Source organism: Miniopterus natalensis, chromosome 17 (assembly GCF_054644295.1).
Source record: "Miniopterus natalensis isolate mMinNat1 chromosome 17, mMinNat1.hap1, whole genome shotgun sequence".
Lineage (NCBI taxonomy): Eukaryota > Metazoa > Chordata > Mammalia > Chiroptera > Miniopteridae > Miniopterus > Miniopterus natalensis.
This window is the reverse complement of record NC_142097.1, coordinates 14,188,481-14,202,899: the sequence shown is the minus strand read 5'-3', so window position 1 is coordinate 14,202,899 and position 14,419 is coordinate 14,188,481. Positions and strand designations below refer to the sequence as shown.

Here is a 14,419-nt window from a genome sequence, read left to right as displayed (position 1 = left end):
GCCTGCTTCTGCAGCCCAGAGCACTTTGCAGGCGGTTTTGAGGGGGGACACCGCCCCCAGGCCGCGGCCCCCTCCTTTCCGCCCCCTCGGGCCGCCGCCGCGGCTGCTGCAGAAGGACGCTCGCGCGCGACGCGGAGTTCCAGGGTAAGCGCCCGGCGCGCGTTTGCAGGACCGAGCGAAGCGCGGCGCGGGGCGCCTCCCTTCCTCCCCCCGGCTTCCCCCACCTTTCCTCCTCCCTCACTTCCTCCCTCGCTCGCTCGCTCCCTCCCCCTCGCTCCGCTCCCCGCCCCCGCTCCTGGAGCGCCTCCCATACAAAATTTATGAAAGTGCTCTCAGCTCGCAGTGCCGAGCGCCGTCCTATTCCCAGGGCAGCAGCGCTCAGCCGCGCGGCGCCGCCTCCCAAGGTGTTTTCGTTGCGCCCTCCCCCGGGGACGACGCTCCACCCCTGTCGGTCCAAGTACCTGCCCCAGACCCCGGGCCGATCGTGGGGCCATTCGAAAAGCCCCTCCCGTCCCCGTCGGCTCCCCAAAGCTCGTACCGCAGCCCAACCCCCGCCCGTTCGCCCTTCGCGGATGGAGGTCACCCAGCCAGGCGGCTGGAAGCGTGCGCTCAGTCGACCGGCTGGAGCGAGACGACCGCCGCCCAGAGCCCGCGGTCACAAGTCTGCACCCCTGTCCATCCCCTCTTTGGTCCGCTGCTCTTTCCTCCTAGGAGGCTCGACGGCTCCTCCCAGCCCAGGACAGCTCCGACAGACCCCGCCGCTTCGCGCGCCGCGTCCAGTACACTGTTCTTTTGGGGAGGAGGTGTGGCTGCTCTAGACCTGGTAGCAAGCATTCTCAGAGGCCCAGTTGCAAACCCTAGAGAAAGGGAAGAACGAATGTGAGACTCAAGTGGGCTATCCCCACCTAGGGGCCCCTCTGGTTTCCCTTGGTCTACACAGACCCCGCCCCGGGGCTTTGTAGAAAATGGGAGAGGCACCGCCTCAAAGTAGGTCCCGTGGGGGGCAGTTTGGGCTGAGCATGGAGAAGGCTCAGGCTAGCCAAGATCCTGGGCGGAGGCCGGCACCCCCTACCGGCCTGGGATGAGAGGGGTCCTGGCAGAAGGAAAGCAGTGGGCTAAGTCACTCCTTCAACATACATTTATTGAGGGTCTATCCTGTGTGGGGCGCTACTATTCTTGGGATTTCAGCCAGTGAAAAAAATAAGGTCCCTGCCTTTGTGGAGTTTACAGTCTAATAGGGGCCTAATGAGGAAAGTCTAGATGAGATGGTGCTTGGAAGAAAAGCAAATGGTATTTATTCTGGAGCTGAAAGGAGGGGTCAGGGAAAGCTCTGGGAGCAAAGACGCCTAAGCAGAGATCTGATTGAAGTGAGAGAATGAGTGGTGTGAATTGTTGGAGAAAAACCTGGCATGATAGGAAGGTCAAAAAGGCCAGTATCATTCATTCACTCATGCATGAATTCCATGGCGCTGAAGCTAGGGTGTGAGCTAACTATACAGGCTTGGATTTCCAGAAGCTTGGGGAAGACAGATCCACAGTCTGTCTTTGAATGTTACAGAAGGAGACACAAAGTGTGGGAGAGGTCTCTGCTGGCTCTGTAGAGGAGCGAGGGGCCATCAGGAAGGCTTCACAGAAGAGGTGCCATCTGGGTTAAGTCTTGGGGTCTGTTGTGTTCAACAGGCTGAAAAGGAGAAAGGCTATTCCAGGCAGGAGAGAACATGCAAATGCTTGGAGGTGAGAAAGTAACCTTGTTCTGAGGTTTACGAAGATTGGTCCACGTTGGGGTGGGAACAGAAGGTGAGGCATTCTTTCTCTTAGCCTCAACCAGCTGCAGGGCTGGCTGACCCCACACCCTGCCTGAGCCCTGCCAGGTTGATACTATAGCTGAACTCAATGGCACTGAGAATTTGCAGAGGCCCTTCACAGGTAAAGTGAGGCCCAGGGAGGTTGAACAACTTCCTCAGTCTCATAAAACAGATCAGGACCAAACTGTCAGCCCGAATCACGGTGTGTGACTCCTCCTGCCACCTCCCCAAGCCGCCTCCCCATGAACCCCTGCCCCACAAACTCCAGCATCTTAGACAAAGTTGGCTGGAGCTGGGCGTGAGTGTGAGAAGCGGAGTTATTTCAGCCTCAGGAGGGCTGGGTGCTGCTTTGGAGTCCAGCCAGGGGTGGGGGTGACTGTAGGCGGGTGTTGTGGTATAATGCGGGTGTGCACTGTGCCCGCCTTCTCATCAGGCAGTAATTACTCAGACTGCTGAGTAACTCATGCAGGGAGACCCCCACAGACAGATGGAGGTGTTCGTGGACCAAGTTGCATGGCAGCCCCCAATGTTTTGCACTGCAGGATCTTGGGGGACATGCTCACATCTGCCCTTGATGTCTAGTTGTCCTGGACTTGACCTGGTTTCCTAGTCAGGGCTGGGGCAGCTCATTCAGCACAGAGGCTATGGGGCAATGTTATAAGATGGGGGCCTTCCGTTATCAACAGGCCCCAGTTCTACCTCAGAAAAAGCCCTAAGGGGCAGGCAGGGTGCCTGCTAGGGAGAAGCCACTGCTCTGCTGAAGCCAGTCTTTTCCCCCTTGGAACTTAAAGCTGCAGTCAAAACTAGAGCTGCCCACAGGCTGGATCTTAGAGTTATGAAGGGGAAGAAGCTGGACTCAGGGGATCCCTAGAATTGACATCCTGTTCCCTGGGGATCCAGAGAAACTGGGGAAGATGGGAAAGTTCAGGCTGGACTCTCATCAAGGTGAGAGGTGTGTTCTTGGGACCCATGGTGGTCACATTCCTGCTCAAAGTTGAGATTGTCGTAGGAGCATGAGTCGGTGGCCAGAGGGGCAGAGCGTTGGCCCCTGCTGGTCCTCCCCTTGGCTGCTCTCTCCCAGCCTGCCCAGCCATCCCTTCTCCCTGGGCAGCCTCCCAGGCAGGGCCAGTCCCAGGCTACTTGTTTTTCACTTCTCTCTGCACCTTAATTAGGAGTTTCCAAGCTGGGAGGGCCTCCAGGGGAGCCTGAGGCCACAGAGCTGCCTTAAAGGGCCAGCTGTGCTCACATCACCACTGCAGAGAGGGGAAGATGGTGCCAGAAGGCTGGGTGGGCAAACGGCCCTAGGGAACTACTGCTCTCTGGGGCAGACCTTGCTGAAGGCCAGTCCTGAAGGTACTTTGCTCTTTCAAAGGTCCACCGCTGTCTCACTAGCTGCTCTGCCTCCCCTCTGGGATCCTAGGACCTTAGGCCACTGAGCGGGAGAAAGCCTACCATAGGCCTAAGGGGCAGCCTAGGCAGGGAAAACGTTGGCCAGAACCCAGGTTTAGGGAATCCGAGTCCTTGGACTGCCCCATCCTCACAGGAAAGTACCCTCAGGCTCAGGACCTTCTCCTGGGAGCATTTTTTCTCACGTGAATCTTCCACACGGTGTGTTCTCAAGGTGGTAAGAGCACCCCGGCGCTCCAGAAATCGGCACCAAGGCTCAGCTTGGAGCCTGGCACGGAGCTCTGTCCTGTGGGGCAGTGAGGTCCTCCGAGGTAGGGAATGTTGGTCCCACCCACACGCGTCCACTGCTTTTAGCAGGAGGGGAGACAGGGAGGGGAGCAGAAGGAAGACCTGCTGGTGTCCCCATTCTCAGGACTCGGCCCGCAGAAGTCGTGCAGGGAGTGGGCAGATCAGGGAGCTCTGCTCTGGGAGTGCCAGGCTCGGGTCAGCGGGCGGGAGGGCAGAGGGGCGCGCGGAGAGCGCCGCCGCTGCGGGCCGCGGCCACTAGGGGCGCTCGCGAGTGCCGACCTTGCGGGCTGAGAGCGGCCCGCAGGAGCCCCGCCCCTTTCTTCTCCTTCCCGGTTCCCGCCCAGCAAGTCCCCGCCCCTCCAGGCCGCTCGGCGAGCGATCGCTAATGTCTGCGCTCTCGGGGTTCCTCTAGAGCTGTCTTTTTGGTCCCCGCGTGGGCAGACCGGCGATGGCGGCGCTGGTGGCGGCCGAGGCGGCGGAGCCTGGCGGCCGAAAGGGCCCTGGCAGAGGTGGGTGCTTGTAACGCCGCGGCCTCTGGACCGCGCATCTCGGGGTGGGGCCCCCTCCCCAGGTCAGAGCCAGGCCCAGCCCCCTTTCTTCGCCAGGCCTGGAGGGCCCCCCTGTCACTCGCTGTGGGCGGCGGTGCCCTGAGCCCAGGGGCACCGGTCTCTCTCGTGTAGCCTCAGGGCGCGATCGTGAGCAGCCCCTCCTGGGAGCTTGTGGTCCTGGAGCGGGACACGCTGCCCCCCCGACCGAGGCTTGAAGAGGGAAGATTTACGGGGGGCCGCACGTGGCCGGGAGGGAAGGAGCCGGCGCGTCGCAGCGGGGAGCGCGCTCGGGGGGGGGCACGTGGTTCCATTCACCGGGCACTTAGCGCCCCGTGAGCATCAGGCCTGTGCTCGGTGCAGGGACTAGACTCGGGGACCTCACAGCCTTCGGGGAGATACTGACGTAAACAGAAGGTTTAGCCACGTGATCAAGGAGGCGGTGCCTGCTGGTCCCCGGGACCGACTGAGCCCAGCTCCCGCACCCGACACCCACAGGGGACTTGGGCCCGTCCGAGGAGCGTCTGTGAGGGGCCCAGGGACACCCGGCTGGTTGTCCCAAGGCCTTCGAAACAACTGAACAAAACCATAGTGGTAACATTCAGATATGGTCTCAGGGTCCCAGCGGGCCATGCTAGTTCTCCACTCACTGCACCATCGCCACCGCCCCCTCCCCCCTCCCCCTGCCACACGCACACACAGAGTACAGGATCAGGTCTGGGAGGATCCCACCTGTCATAGCAGTTCTGGCACATAGTACAGGTTCTGTCAATAGTCGGTGATTCAACTTCTTGCCCTTATCACATTCCCAAATTGGCTCCTAAAGAGAGAACTGGGGATTGAGCGAAACTGAATCGTGGGGAGTAGGATGCAGGTGACGGGCTTCAGCTTTGCTAAGGGGCTACAGTGTTTTCTCCTTTAATCAGGGGTGGTAATTATTTGTATACCTACGTTTGCCCCCACTAGACTACCGCCCCTAAAGGTCGAGGTCACTTTTCTGTCCTTACCTATTTGCCCACAGTCCCCACTAGAGAGTGTTCTTTCCATCCTTCCTGGGGTGGGAAGTGGGGTGGAACAATGGAACTAGGGAACTTGTTAAGTCAGTTAAATGTATGGTGTTTATTTCCCTTTTAAATGAGAGGGAAGAGTACAGGAATTAACCAGTGTTGACATAATGAGTGCACTCAAGTAAGGAAGGCAGTGTTTTAAATGAGCACTTATGACAGTTTGCTTATAGATCCCTCATCTAGGACCTCAGAACTTAAGGGTGTTCTCAGGGTGCGGGGAAGAGACACATTTTCCCAGAATACTTGGGCTGCCTTGGCCCCTGGTTTTTCCTCAGGATTGTTCTCTATCAAGGAGCAGTTGTATGGACTTTTTTCCCATTTGCCCCTCAGTTCAGTCCCCTGGCATCACCTCTGCTCTCCTGAGGTAAGGGGTGAACTATACCCCATTCATGGGCTCAAGTCTTTGATTCCCAATAATCTCATAACATGGAAATTAATTGTGCAGGTTTCCTCCTGGCTTAATGAGTTTTTTTTCCAACTTCAGGATGAACTCAGTGGGGAAGATGGCTGGGAAAGCCCCAAGCGATCTAAGATCTGGGACTGAAACTTAGGTGGAGCTAACAGCTTATCTGGGTCTGGCTGTGTTATTGGTCAGGTACTGACTCAGGCCCTACATTTATCCTAGGTCGAGTCCCTCGGGGCCGATTGGCCAATCAGATACCCCCTGAGATCCTGAACAACCCCCAGCTGCTGGCAGCCATTCAAGTCTTGCCTTCCAACTATAACTTTGAGATCCCCAAGACCATCTGGAGGATTCAGCAGGCCCAGGCCAAGAAGGGTAAGCCCCCAAGCTTTGAGCTGGGGTAGGGGTGGAGAGGTTCCCTGGCCCAGTTAGGGGCAGTGTCCCCATTCCAGCCTTTTTCTGTCCTCAGCTCTCATGTGTCTGATTTGTCTTGCAGTGGCCTTGCAAATGCCTGAAGGCCTCCTCCTCTTTGCCTGTACCATTGTGGATATCTTGGAAAGGTGAGGCTTGGGGCCCTGGAGAAGGAGCTGAGCCAAGAGCCCATGCCAGTTACAGCTTTGCCTGTTGACATCATTTTTTCCTTCTGGGCCTCTGCCTTAAAATTATGCACATACAAAGGGAAAACCCCAAAATTAAGACAGAGCAGTTGGTGGGGACCAAGGAGAAACCCAAGAATCCTCAGAGCTGACCCTGGAATGAGCTGAATAGTCAGCACCGGGCCTGACTAGGAGACTCTTTTTCTGGCTCATCTTGGGGAGTAGGGCAAGGAGGGGCTTAGCAGGGGAGAAGTGCCTTAGACATGATATTCATTTCCTCTACCCCTTTCCTCTAAGTTTCTTCAATACAGTGAGCCATCCTTAGGGGGTGGGGGTAAGTGCTCAGCCATCTGGAAACAACACAGGAAGGGGAGGGGGGATGGAGAAAGGGGAGGTCATCTCGTGATGGGAACCTCCCACTTCTCTGCTGCTGCCCTCCCCCCACCCTGCTCCTAATCCCGCAGCCACAGGCTCACTTTCCTGCTCCCATCCTCTTGCCCCTTAGGGATGCTCTCTGGGGCTTGGGCCAATTTGCATACATTTTAATCTACAAAAAATTAAGTGCTCAGGCTGACTCAGATGCCTGGGCTGCATTCTAAGGCGTTGAATAATCTGCTTTTGTGCACAACCTGATTTGGGGATGGGGGAGAACGGGGATGGGGGCTGACTGGCAGCTTTCCCCACCACATGCCCAGGAGAGGAATGGAGAGACCTCAGTCACTGAGCCAAGATACATGCCCCAGGGGTGGATCTCTCAGGGAAGAGCTGATCCTCTGCTCCATTCCTATAGTGAATTCAGGGGGTGAAGGGTCTTCCCCACCCACCCCCATCCCACAGTGATTCAGGCCTGGCAGCAGATCCCATGGCATTATGCTGGCCAGAGCCCACTCTTCCTGACGCATCGGGCATGTGGGCGGTGCCATGTGCTGTGGGGGAGCTATGCATGGGTCCCCCCATCCTGGGCGCAGAGGGCCCTGACTAAGGGTGAGGAGGTAGCAGGGGGTCTGGGCATCAGGGAGGCTGTGTGCACCCACACATGCATGCCCACGCACCCCACAGTGCCAGGACTTGAGGGTGGGTGCCTTTGCACATGTGTATATGCTCACTGTTCTGGGTGGGATGAGTCAGGCTATTGGAGGTCTGTGTTTGACCCTGTGTATGCCAGTCTGAGATTTGGGGGTCCCTCTTGCAGTATGAGCCTGAGCAGAGAAATCAGGGTGCTATGGAGACCATCTTCATACAGCTATAGTTCCAGGAGCTGCTGCCAGGCATGGAGGAGGTGGCAGCTGGGCCCCTCCTACTCTTTGTTGGCAGAAGTGGCAGCTGCCTACCCAAGGGATTGGGTGAGGTAGGGAGACAGGAGCTGGGCCCTGAGATACTTCCACAGGGTTAGGTCTCTCTTCCACCTCACTCCTTGGATCACTGTGCCATTGTTGTCCATCCCCACAGATTCACAGAGGCCGAAGTGATGGTGATGGGTGATGTGACCTATGGGGCTTGCTGTGTGGATGACTTTACTGCAAGGGCCCTGGGAGCTGACTTCCTGGTGCACTATGGCCACAGCTGCCTGGGTATGGCAGACCAGGACATCTGGACTCTGGCAGGGCTGGTAGGGAGGCAGGACTGCTCACTAATCTCCATCACAGTGCTTTATCCTGCTTGCAGCCATGAGGTCCCTCCTGGTTTCTGGGATGGCCTCAGCCTTCCTGCTCTGCAGGTGGATCTTTCCTTTGGATTTGGTTCCCTTGGAAACCATGCTGTTGTCCCAGATGCGGGTGTTTGAAAGGCTGTTGGTGGTATAGCAGGCAGCCCACCCCCCCAGCCCTGTCTGAGTGACCCAGGAGGAGCTTCTAATGCGCCTGTGATTCCCCCCTCCCCCACTACTTCTTTCTACCCCCAGCTTGCAGCCACTGGTCCTGGCTGCTCAGAGACCTTGGCCTGCGCCTGGCCCTCTGCCCATGCTGCCTTCCAAAACAGTCTCCTGAACTCTTCTCTTCTCCCAGTTCCCATGGACACCTCTGCCCAAGACTTTCGGGTGCTATATGTCTTTGTGGACATCCTGATAGACACTACCCACCTATTGGACTCTATCCGTTTCACCTTTCCCCCAGCCAGTGCCCTTGCCCTGGTCAGCACCATACAGTTTGTGTCAACCTTGCAGGTAAGTAGACAAACAGCCAGTTTATTCTTCAGTCCCCAGGCCAGGTGCTGCAGGCTGGTCCTCCTGCCCTGGCTGTCCCTCCCCATCTACTTGCTTTCCTTCTCGTTTTCCCTACAGGCAGTTGCCCAGGAGCTGAAAGCTGAGTATCGTGTGAGTGTCCCACAGTGCAAACCCCTGTCCCCTGGGGAGATTCTGGGCTGCACGTCCCCCTACCTGCCCAAAGAGGTGGAGGCTGTTGTGTAAGTGAAAAATTGTACAGACATGAGAAATGTACCCTAGGAGTCTAAAACTCCTTAATTATTTGTTCAAGGTCACCCTGCAAGATGGGACCAAATAGGGTTTCAGGTTTTCTGTCTCCCCCACCAGTGCTCTGTCTACCATCCAGAAGGCTATGCTATGCCCAGGGTGGGGCAGGAATCAGAGGGCCTGATGGGGGGATAAGGGTGGGCTAGAAATGGTGGGTATATAATTGGAGAAGATGGATGGGTACACTCAGGCTGTAGCCCCATTAATTTAGCATCCGGACAGCTAACAAGCAGGAGCAGTGTGTCTCCTGCTGCCTAATTATTTTAGGTAATGGAAATGCTTAATGTTGTGTGAATGCAGCCAGCCTCAGAGCCAACAGCTCCCGGCTGGGACTAGGGAGGGGAGTCCCATTCCTAGCTAATGGCAGGAAAGGAGGCAGGGGCACTCCTCTGACTTAGCCCCACCTTTGTGGCTGCTGATGCTGGTTCCACAGGCCTTGATGCACCCACACAGACAGGCCAATAGACCCATATCAGAGCCTCCCCCAGCCCAGACCTGGCAGTTCTGCTTCCCAGGCAACATTTCCCTTGTGCCTGTACCTGCATAACTGAGCTCACAGATGCCTACTCTTGGGGGCTTCGATGTATGTGCTGGAGGGAGGGACACCCTGAGTGCTGGCCATTCATCAAAATTCAGTGTGGTCTCCTAGAGAAGGAGCTGCCATTGCAGGTTGTCTTCCATGCTCTGCCCTCTTCGTGTTCTGTGAAGGTACTGTTAGAGGTAGCATCCCCCAGGGCATGCTGGGTACAGCCTCCTGATACGTAAGCCTAGAGTTGAGTCCTGGATACACTGCTTCATAGCTATATGACTTGGGCAAGTTTTTTTTTTTCTTTTAAATATGTTTTAATTGATTTTAGAGAGGGAGGGAGGGACAGGGAGAGGGAGAGGGAGAAACATCAATTGGCTGCCTCCTGCATGCCCCCTACTGGGGACTGAGCCTACAACCTAGGCATGTGCCCTGACCAGGAATCAAACCGTGGCCTTTTGGTTTATGGGATGACACTCAACCAACTGAGCCACACTAGCCAGGGCTGGGCAAATTTCTTAACATCCCTGAACCTCAGCTGTATCTTGTAAAATGGGAACACTATAGGTAGCTTGGAGGATTATCTGTTAGGACTGAGTGGAGTCATACATGCCAGGTGCTTAGCCCAGGCCCAGTGCACAGCAGATATAAGTCCAATAAACAGAATATATTGTTACAACTCAGTATCTGGACTCAAGAGCTAGTTAGGGCAGAGAGTAGCCAGTGTGTACCCTGATACCTCATTTACAGCATAAATGTCACCTGAACACTACTTCCCTTGTCTGTATTGAGCGAGGGAGAATCTCCCCCACCTCCAGTTTAGGATCTCTATAGCCTAGAGCAGCCTTACCTGGCCTCAGCTGTGCCTTTACCCTTCCACCAGAAGGTTGGGGGTTGGCAGTGTTCTTAGATTCTACATTACATAACTAGAGCGGCTTTACTGTCATCCAATTCAAACTCCTTGTTTTACGTGTGAGAAAACCAAGACCTTGGGAGGTGAAATGACTTGTCCCAGTTCACACACAGCTAGCCAAGAAATCAGTCTTCTGTACCCTAAGCTAGTGCCTGCTTCTTCTGCTGTCCCACCCACACTTACCACAAACCCCCCTTTTTACCCCCCTGCAGATATCTTGGAGATGGCCGCTTCCATCTGGAGTCTGTCATGATTGCCAACCCCAGTGTCCCTGCTTACCGGTATGGGCTGAGCTGGACCAAACAGCTGGGGAGAGGGTGGAATTCTCTGCCACTGAGGCCCTCAATCAGCCAGACCCTCCTCATTCTTTGGCCACTTAACAGCCCTCAGCCCTCTAAACATCTGAGGTACTTGGGTCCTGAATCTGGGTATCAAACCCAGAGCTGCAGCTGCATAGTACTCACCCATCCCCCAAGGATTCACACAGATATCCTAAAACCCTCTGCCACTCTTGCCTGCTCCTGCTGTGGGACTGATCTTCCCAATGACAACCCATGCTCTTGTCTCTGTTCCTGATTACCTGCATGGAGCCTGAAGGTTCAGACCAAGGTTCAGCCTGAAGGTTCAGAGCCTGAGTCAGGGAGCCCAAGTCCCACAAGTGACTGTCGCCATGACTTTGACAGCTTCTTTTCCAGATACGACCCATACAGCAAAGTCTTATCCAGAGAACACTATGACCACCAGCGAATGCAGACTAACCGCCAAGAAGCCATAGCCACTGCACGCTCAGCTAAATCCTGGGGCCTTATCCTCGGCACTTTGGGCCGCCAGGGCAGCCCCAAGATTCTGGAGGTCAGAGGGCTTGGGATGGCCTCTGGAGGAAGGGACTGACTGGGAAACCCAGCAGGGAAAATCACTAGGCCAAAGAATTTAGCGTTGGCAGCTTGATCATGGTGACTCCAGCTCTGCCTCCCTCTACCGACAGCACCTGGAATCTAGGCTCCAAGCCTTGGGACTTCCCTTCGTGAGGCTGCTGCTCTCAGAGATCTTTCCCAGCAAGCTTAGTCTACTTCCTCGGGTAGATGTGTAAGTTTCTCCACCATACCTACCTACCTATGATTGGCTAAAGAAGTTCAGAATCTGGGTCCTTCCCAGCACATATTGAGGGCTGGAGTCAATGGGAATTGCTTCCATGATCATAAACTTTTAATGTTTACAATGCATTCATCTAGCAGGGTCTACCATCTGGATTACAACCTATTTTGTCTGTCTTGGGGCTCTCAGGCAACTGCAACGTCACAGTGGTTCTGTATGAGATGAGATTGAGGGGTGCTTGGTTGGCATCTGCATTTTACCAGGCACGAAATTTGATTCTATCTAGGCCCTGCCCTATCTAGGCCCTGCTCTGGTCAGTGGAGGAGACGGGAGAAGACAAACACCACTATATTGTTATTCTAAACAGCAGTTAGGTCCCAGTCTTTTACTTTAGGAATTCATAGTAAGCATTCATGGGGTGTGTTGGGGCACAGTCATGTTCTTTAGCACGCTGCTCAGGAGAGGGGGTCTACCTCCCTTGGGTCTGATCTGACTTCCCTTCCCAGGTGGGTACAGGTGGCATGTCCCCGCCTCTCCATTGACTGGGGAACAGTCTTCCCCAAGCCACTGCTGACACCGTATGAGGTAATACCAACATTTGAGAGTGGACATTGCACCTGGTTTTGTCAAGGGAGGGATCTGAAGTGGAGTGGGGTAGGGGGGTTCACTTAGTTACAGCTGAGCCACTTCCTAGCTGAGTGGTCTTGGGCAAGTCTCTTAACCTCTTTGAGCCTGACACTTCCTCTGTGGTATGTTGTGGTATGTTCATAGGCCATTGTGAGGACTGGATGAAATAATCCTGGGGAGAAAAATGTTGGCAAATGTTATTGTGCGATTTCCCTCCCCTAGGCGGCGGTGGCCCTGAAGGACATTTCCTGGCAGCAGCCCTACCCCATGGACTTTTATGCGGGCAGCTCCTTGGGGCCATGGACAGTGAACCACGGACGAGACCAGGCACCCCGCAGGCCTGCGCTGGGGAAGGTAGGCAGGGACTCCGAGGTGGCAGGAGTGCTCGCTCCCTAGCGACGCCAGCCGAGGCCGCCACCATGCGGCCGCTACGGGAAATGCATGAGAGCGGGATGGAGGACGTCGCAGAGGTGGGACCCTGACCAGTGTACGACTTCAGGTGCAGGAGGGGTCCACGCGCCTTTCCCCAGCTGCGACTTGCGAGGGTTGCAACTGCAGAGATGAGGCGGAGGTGCCACTCGCTCCGTGAGCCGCTGCTGAGTCTCAGGTACCCGCCCAGCGTGGCCGCGCCTCACCCTTCGGCCCTCTCCCGGGAACGCTAGCTCGCCCGACGCCCGCCTTCTGGGTGGTGCCGGCACTTGGCTCCGCCCCCGCGCGACTCCACTTCCGCTCGGGGAAAGGCCGCTTCCGGCCTTTCCGGCGCGCAGCCCTGCACTATGGCGGCGCGGCAACCCCTGCGGGTGCTGTGCTTGGCGGGCTTCCGGCAGAGCGAGCGGGGCTTCCGCGAGAAGACGGGGGCGCTAAGGAAGGCCCTGCGGGGCCGCGCCGAGCTCGTGTGCCTCAGCGGCCCGCACCCGGTCGTGGACTCTGCGGGGGCCGGGCCGGAGTCCGGTGAGACGAGCTATGCCCCGGGAATGTGCCCCGAATCTTCTCTATCTTGCCTCGTGTCTGTAACACTCTTCAGCATACCCCCCACTCAGCATCCTCACTCATTCCTCCCGCAGCCTTCTCTTTCATCCCAGCCTCCCATGTTTACACCGTGATTTGTTCGCGTGCCCCCCGCCCCTCCCGGTGCCCGCCCATCCATTCCCGCTCTTTCTCCCCCCGGACTTCTCCCCCGTCAGTCGCCTCTCCCTTTCTTATTCCCAAACCCTCCCTTTCTCATTTATTTCCTTCTGCATTGCCCCTTGCTCTAACTCTACGCTTATGTGTGTAGGGTCCTGCCCTCCGGAGGAGCAGCCTCGAGGATGGTGGTTTTCAGAACCTGAGGCAGACGTATTCTCCGCACTGGAAGAGCCCACAGTGTGCAGAGGTCTGGAAGAAGCCCTGGCGACGGTGGCACAGGCACTGAACAAGCAGGGACCTTTCGATGGGCTCCTTGGTTTCAGCCAGGGAGCTGCGCTAGCAGCCCTTGTGTGTGCCCTTGGCCAAGCAGATGATCCCCGCTTCCCTTTGCCAAGGTTTATCATCTTGGTATCTGGTTTCTGTCCTCGGGGCCTTGGTCTCCAGGAATCCATCCTGCAGGGTCCCTTGTCAATGCCTTCACTCCATGTTTTTGGGGACACTGACCGTGTCATCCCCTCTCAGGAGAGTATGCAACTGGCTAGCCGATTCACTGGATCCATCACTCTCACCCACTCTGGTGGCCACTTCATTCCAGCAGCTGCACCCCAGCGCCAGGCCTACCTCAAGTTCTTGGACCAGTTTGCAGAGTGAAAGATCAGCAAATGCCTGGGCCCCCATATCCCCCTCCGCACCCCCAGTGGGGACACTGACTTTGGGGCAGCCTCTGTGATCCTTGCCCCTTGTTCCTACCCTGGGAGCTCCACTGCTGTTAGTGCTCTTCAGGGTCACCAGTTCTTAAAACACAGATTACTCAAGAGAATGGGGAGCAGGACGCCTTAGTGGACTTTGACCATCACATCTGGTACCCAAACATGGAAAAGGTTAGTGGAGCCCTAAATGAGTGGAGGGTTTACATGGGAAAAGCAGAGGCTGGCACCACTGTGACTGCCACACAATAAAATGGTAATTTGAATTGTGAGCATATTTTTCCTGATTCAGAAAAAAACCAAAACCATAACAAATCTGGATATCCACACAGCCTCCAGGGCAGCACCATGCAGGGAGGTGTTTCCAGTTAGGAGCCCCCAGGAGAAGCTCATGGGTATGTGTGTATACACATTTTTGGTGGAAGTCTTAAGTCCCAAGTTGAAGGAAAGGGGGCCTTGGTAGCTGAATCAGGGAAGAATTTACACCTGAGAAGTTCTGGGGAGGGATTACCTGACAAGGCTCTGCCTGGGCCATACTGAGTTGAGGCTTCCTCCATTCTGATCCTTTTGTCAAATCCTGGCTTCTTGTGTTCTCTGTTTTCTCCTCCATAACTGCCTTAGCTCCTCTGAACTATGAGTTCAAAGGGTGGGGTGGTGAGAAACCTTGGATGGAGACCAAAGACAGCACAGAAGAAACCCTTTTCCAAACTTGCCTCCATTTGCAGTTTCTGAGATTGATGCTACACTGTAGTGATCACAGCCAAGGCCTAAGCAGCCCATCTGGTTTGCAGTTGTTTTTAGGCACTCTAAAGCCTGCCTACTATAGCCATTTTGCCTACTTCCAGCGC

The 14,419-nt window shown here is 55.8% G+C and overlaps 2 protein-coding genes across 3 annotated transcripts; both read left to right on the top strand.

Annotated features, from left to right (window-relative positions):
- Positions 1-3,927: 3,927 nt before the first annotated feature.
- On the top strand, positions 3,928-13,098 carry DPH1 (diphthamide biosynthesis 1). 2 transcript variants are annotated; one of them, XM_087825970.1, is made up of 13 exons: positions 3,928-4,009; positions 5,738-5,890; positions 6,012-6,075; positions 7,561-7,682; positions 8,115-8,272; positions 8,390-8,511; positions 10,230-10,298; positions 10,713-10,869; positions 11,003-11,103; positions 11,619-11,697; positions 11,962-12,093; positions 12,239-12,346; positions 13,016-13,098. In XM_087825970.1, the coding sequence occupies exons 1-12, from the start codon at positions 3,949-3,951 to the stop codon at positions 12,326-12,328; spliced, it is 1,308 nt and encodes a 435-aa protein (XP_087682096.1). In that variant the 5' UTR covers positions 3,928-3,948; the 3' UTR covers positions 12,329-12,346; positions 13,016-13,098. The 2 variants fall into 2 exon arrangements, with proteins under 2 accessions (XP_087682096.1, XP_087682095.1); XM_087825969.1 differs by having other exon boundaries at positions 10,230-10,424.
- On the top strand, positions 12,470-13,843 carry OVCA2 (OVCA2 serine hydrolase domain containing). Its single transcript, XM_016211133.2, has 2 exons — positions 12,470-12,690; positions 13,016-13,843. Exons 1-2 carry the CDS (start codon positions 12,516-12,518, stop codon positions 13,513-13,515), a joined length of 675 nt encoding a protein of 224 aa, XP_016066619.1. The 5' UTR covers positions 12,470-12,515; the 3' UTR covers positions 13,516-13,843.
- The last annotated feature ends 576 nt before the right edge of the window (positions 13,844-14,419 follow it).

What these genes read in the sequence shown, in the direction of transcription:
- DPH1 (XM_087825969.1), top strand. Translation starts at nt 3,949, where the DNA reads ATGGCGGCGCTGGTGGCGGCCGAGGCGGCGGAGCCTGGCGGCCGAAAG. An exon ending in CCGAAAGGGCCCTGGCAGAG is followed by an intron (nt 4,010 to 5,737) that starts GTGGGTGCTTGT and finishes CATTTATCCTAG; the next exon opens with GTCGAGTCCCTCGGGGCCGA. An exon ending in GCAGGCCTGCGCTGGGGAAG is followed by an intron (nt 12,094 to 12,238) that starts GTAGGCAGGGAC and finishes GTACGACTTCAG; the next exon opens with GTGCAGGAGGGGTCCACGCG.
- OVCA2 (XM_016211133.2), top strand. Translation starts at nt 12,516, where the DNA reads ATGGCGGCGCGGCAACCCCTGCGGGTGCTGTGCTTGGCGGGCTTCCGG. An exon ending in GGGGGCCGGGCCGGAGTCCG is followed by an intron (nt 12,691 to 13,015) that starts GTGAGACGAGCT and finishes TTATGTGTGTAG; the next exon opens with GGTCCTGCCCTCCGGAGGAG.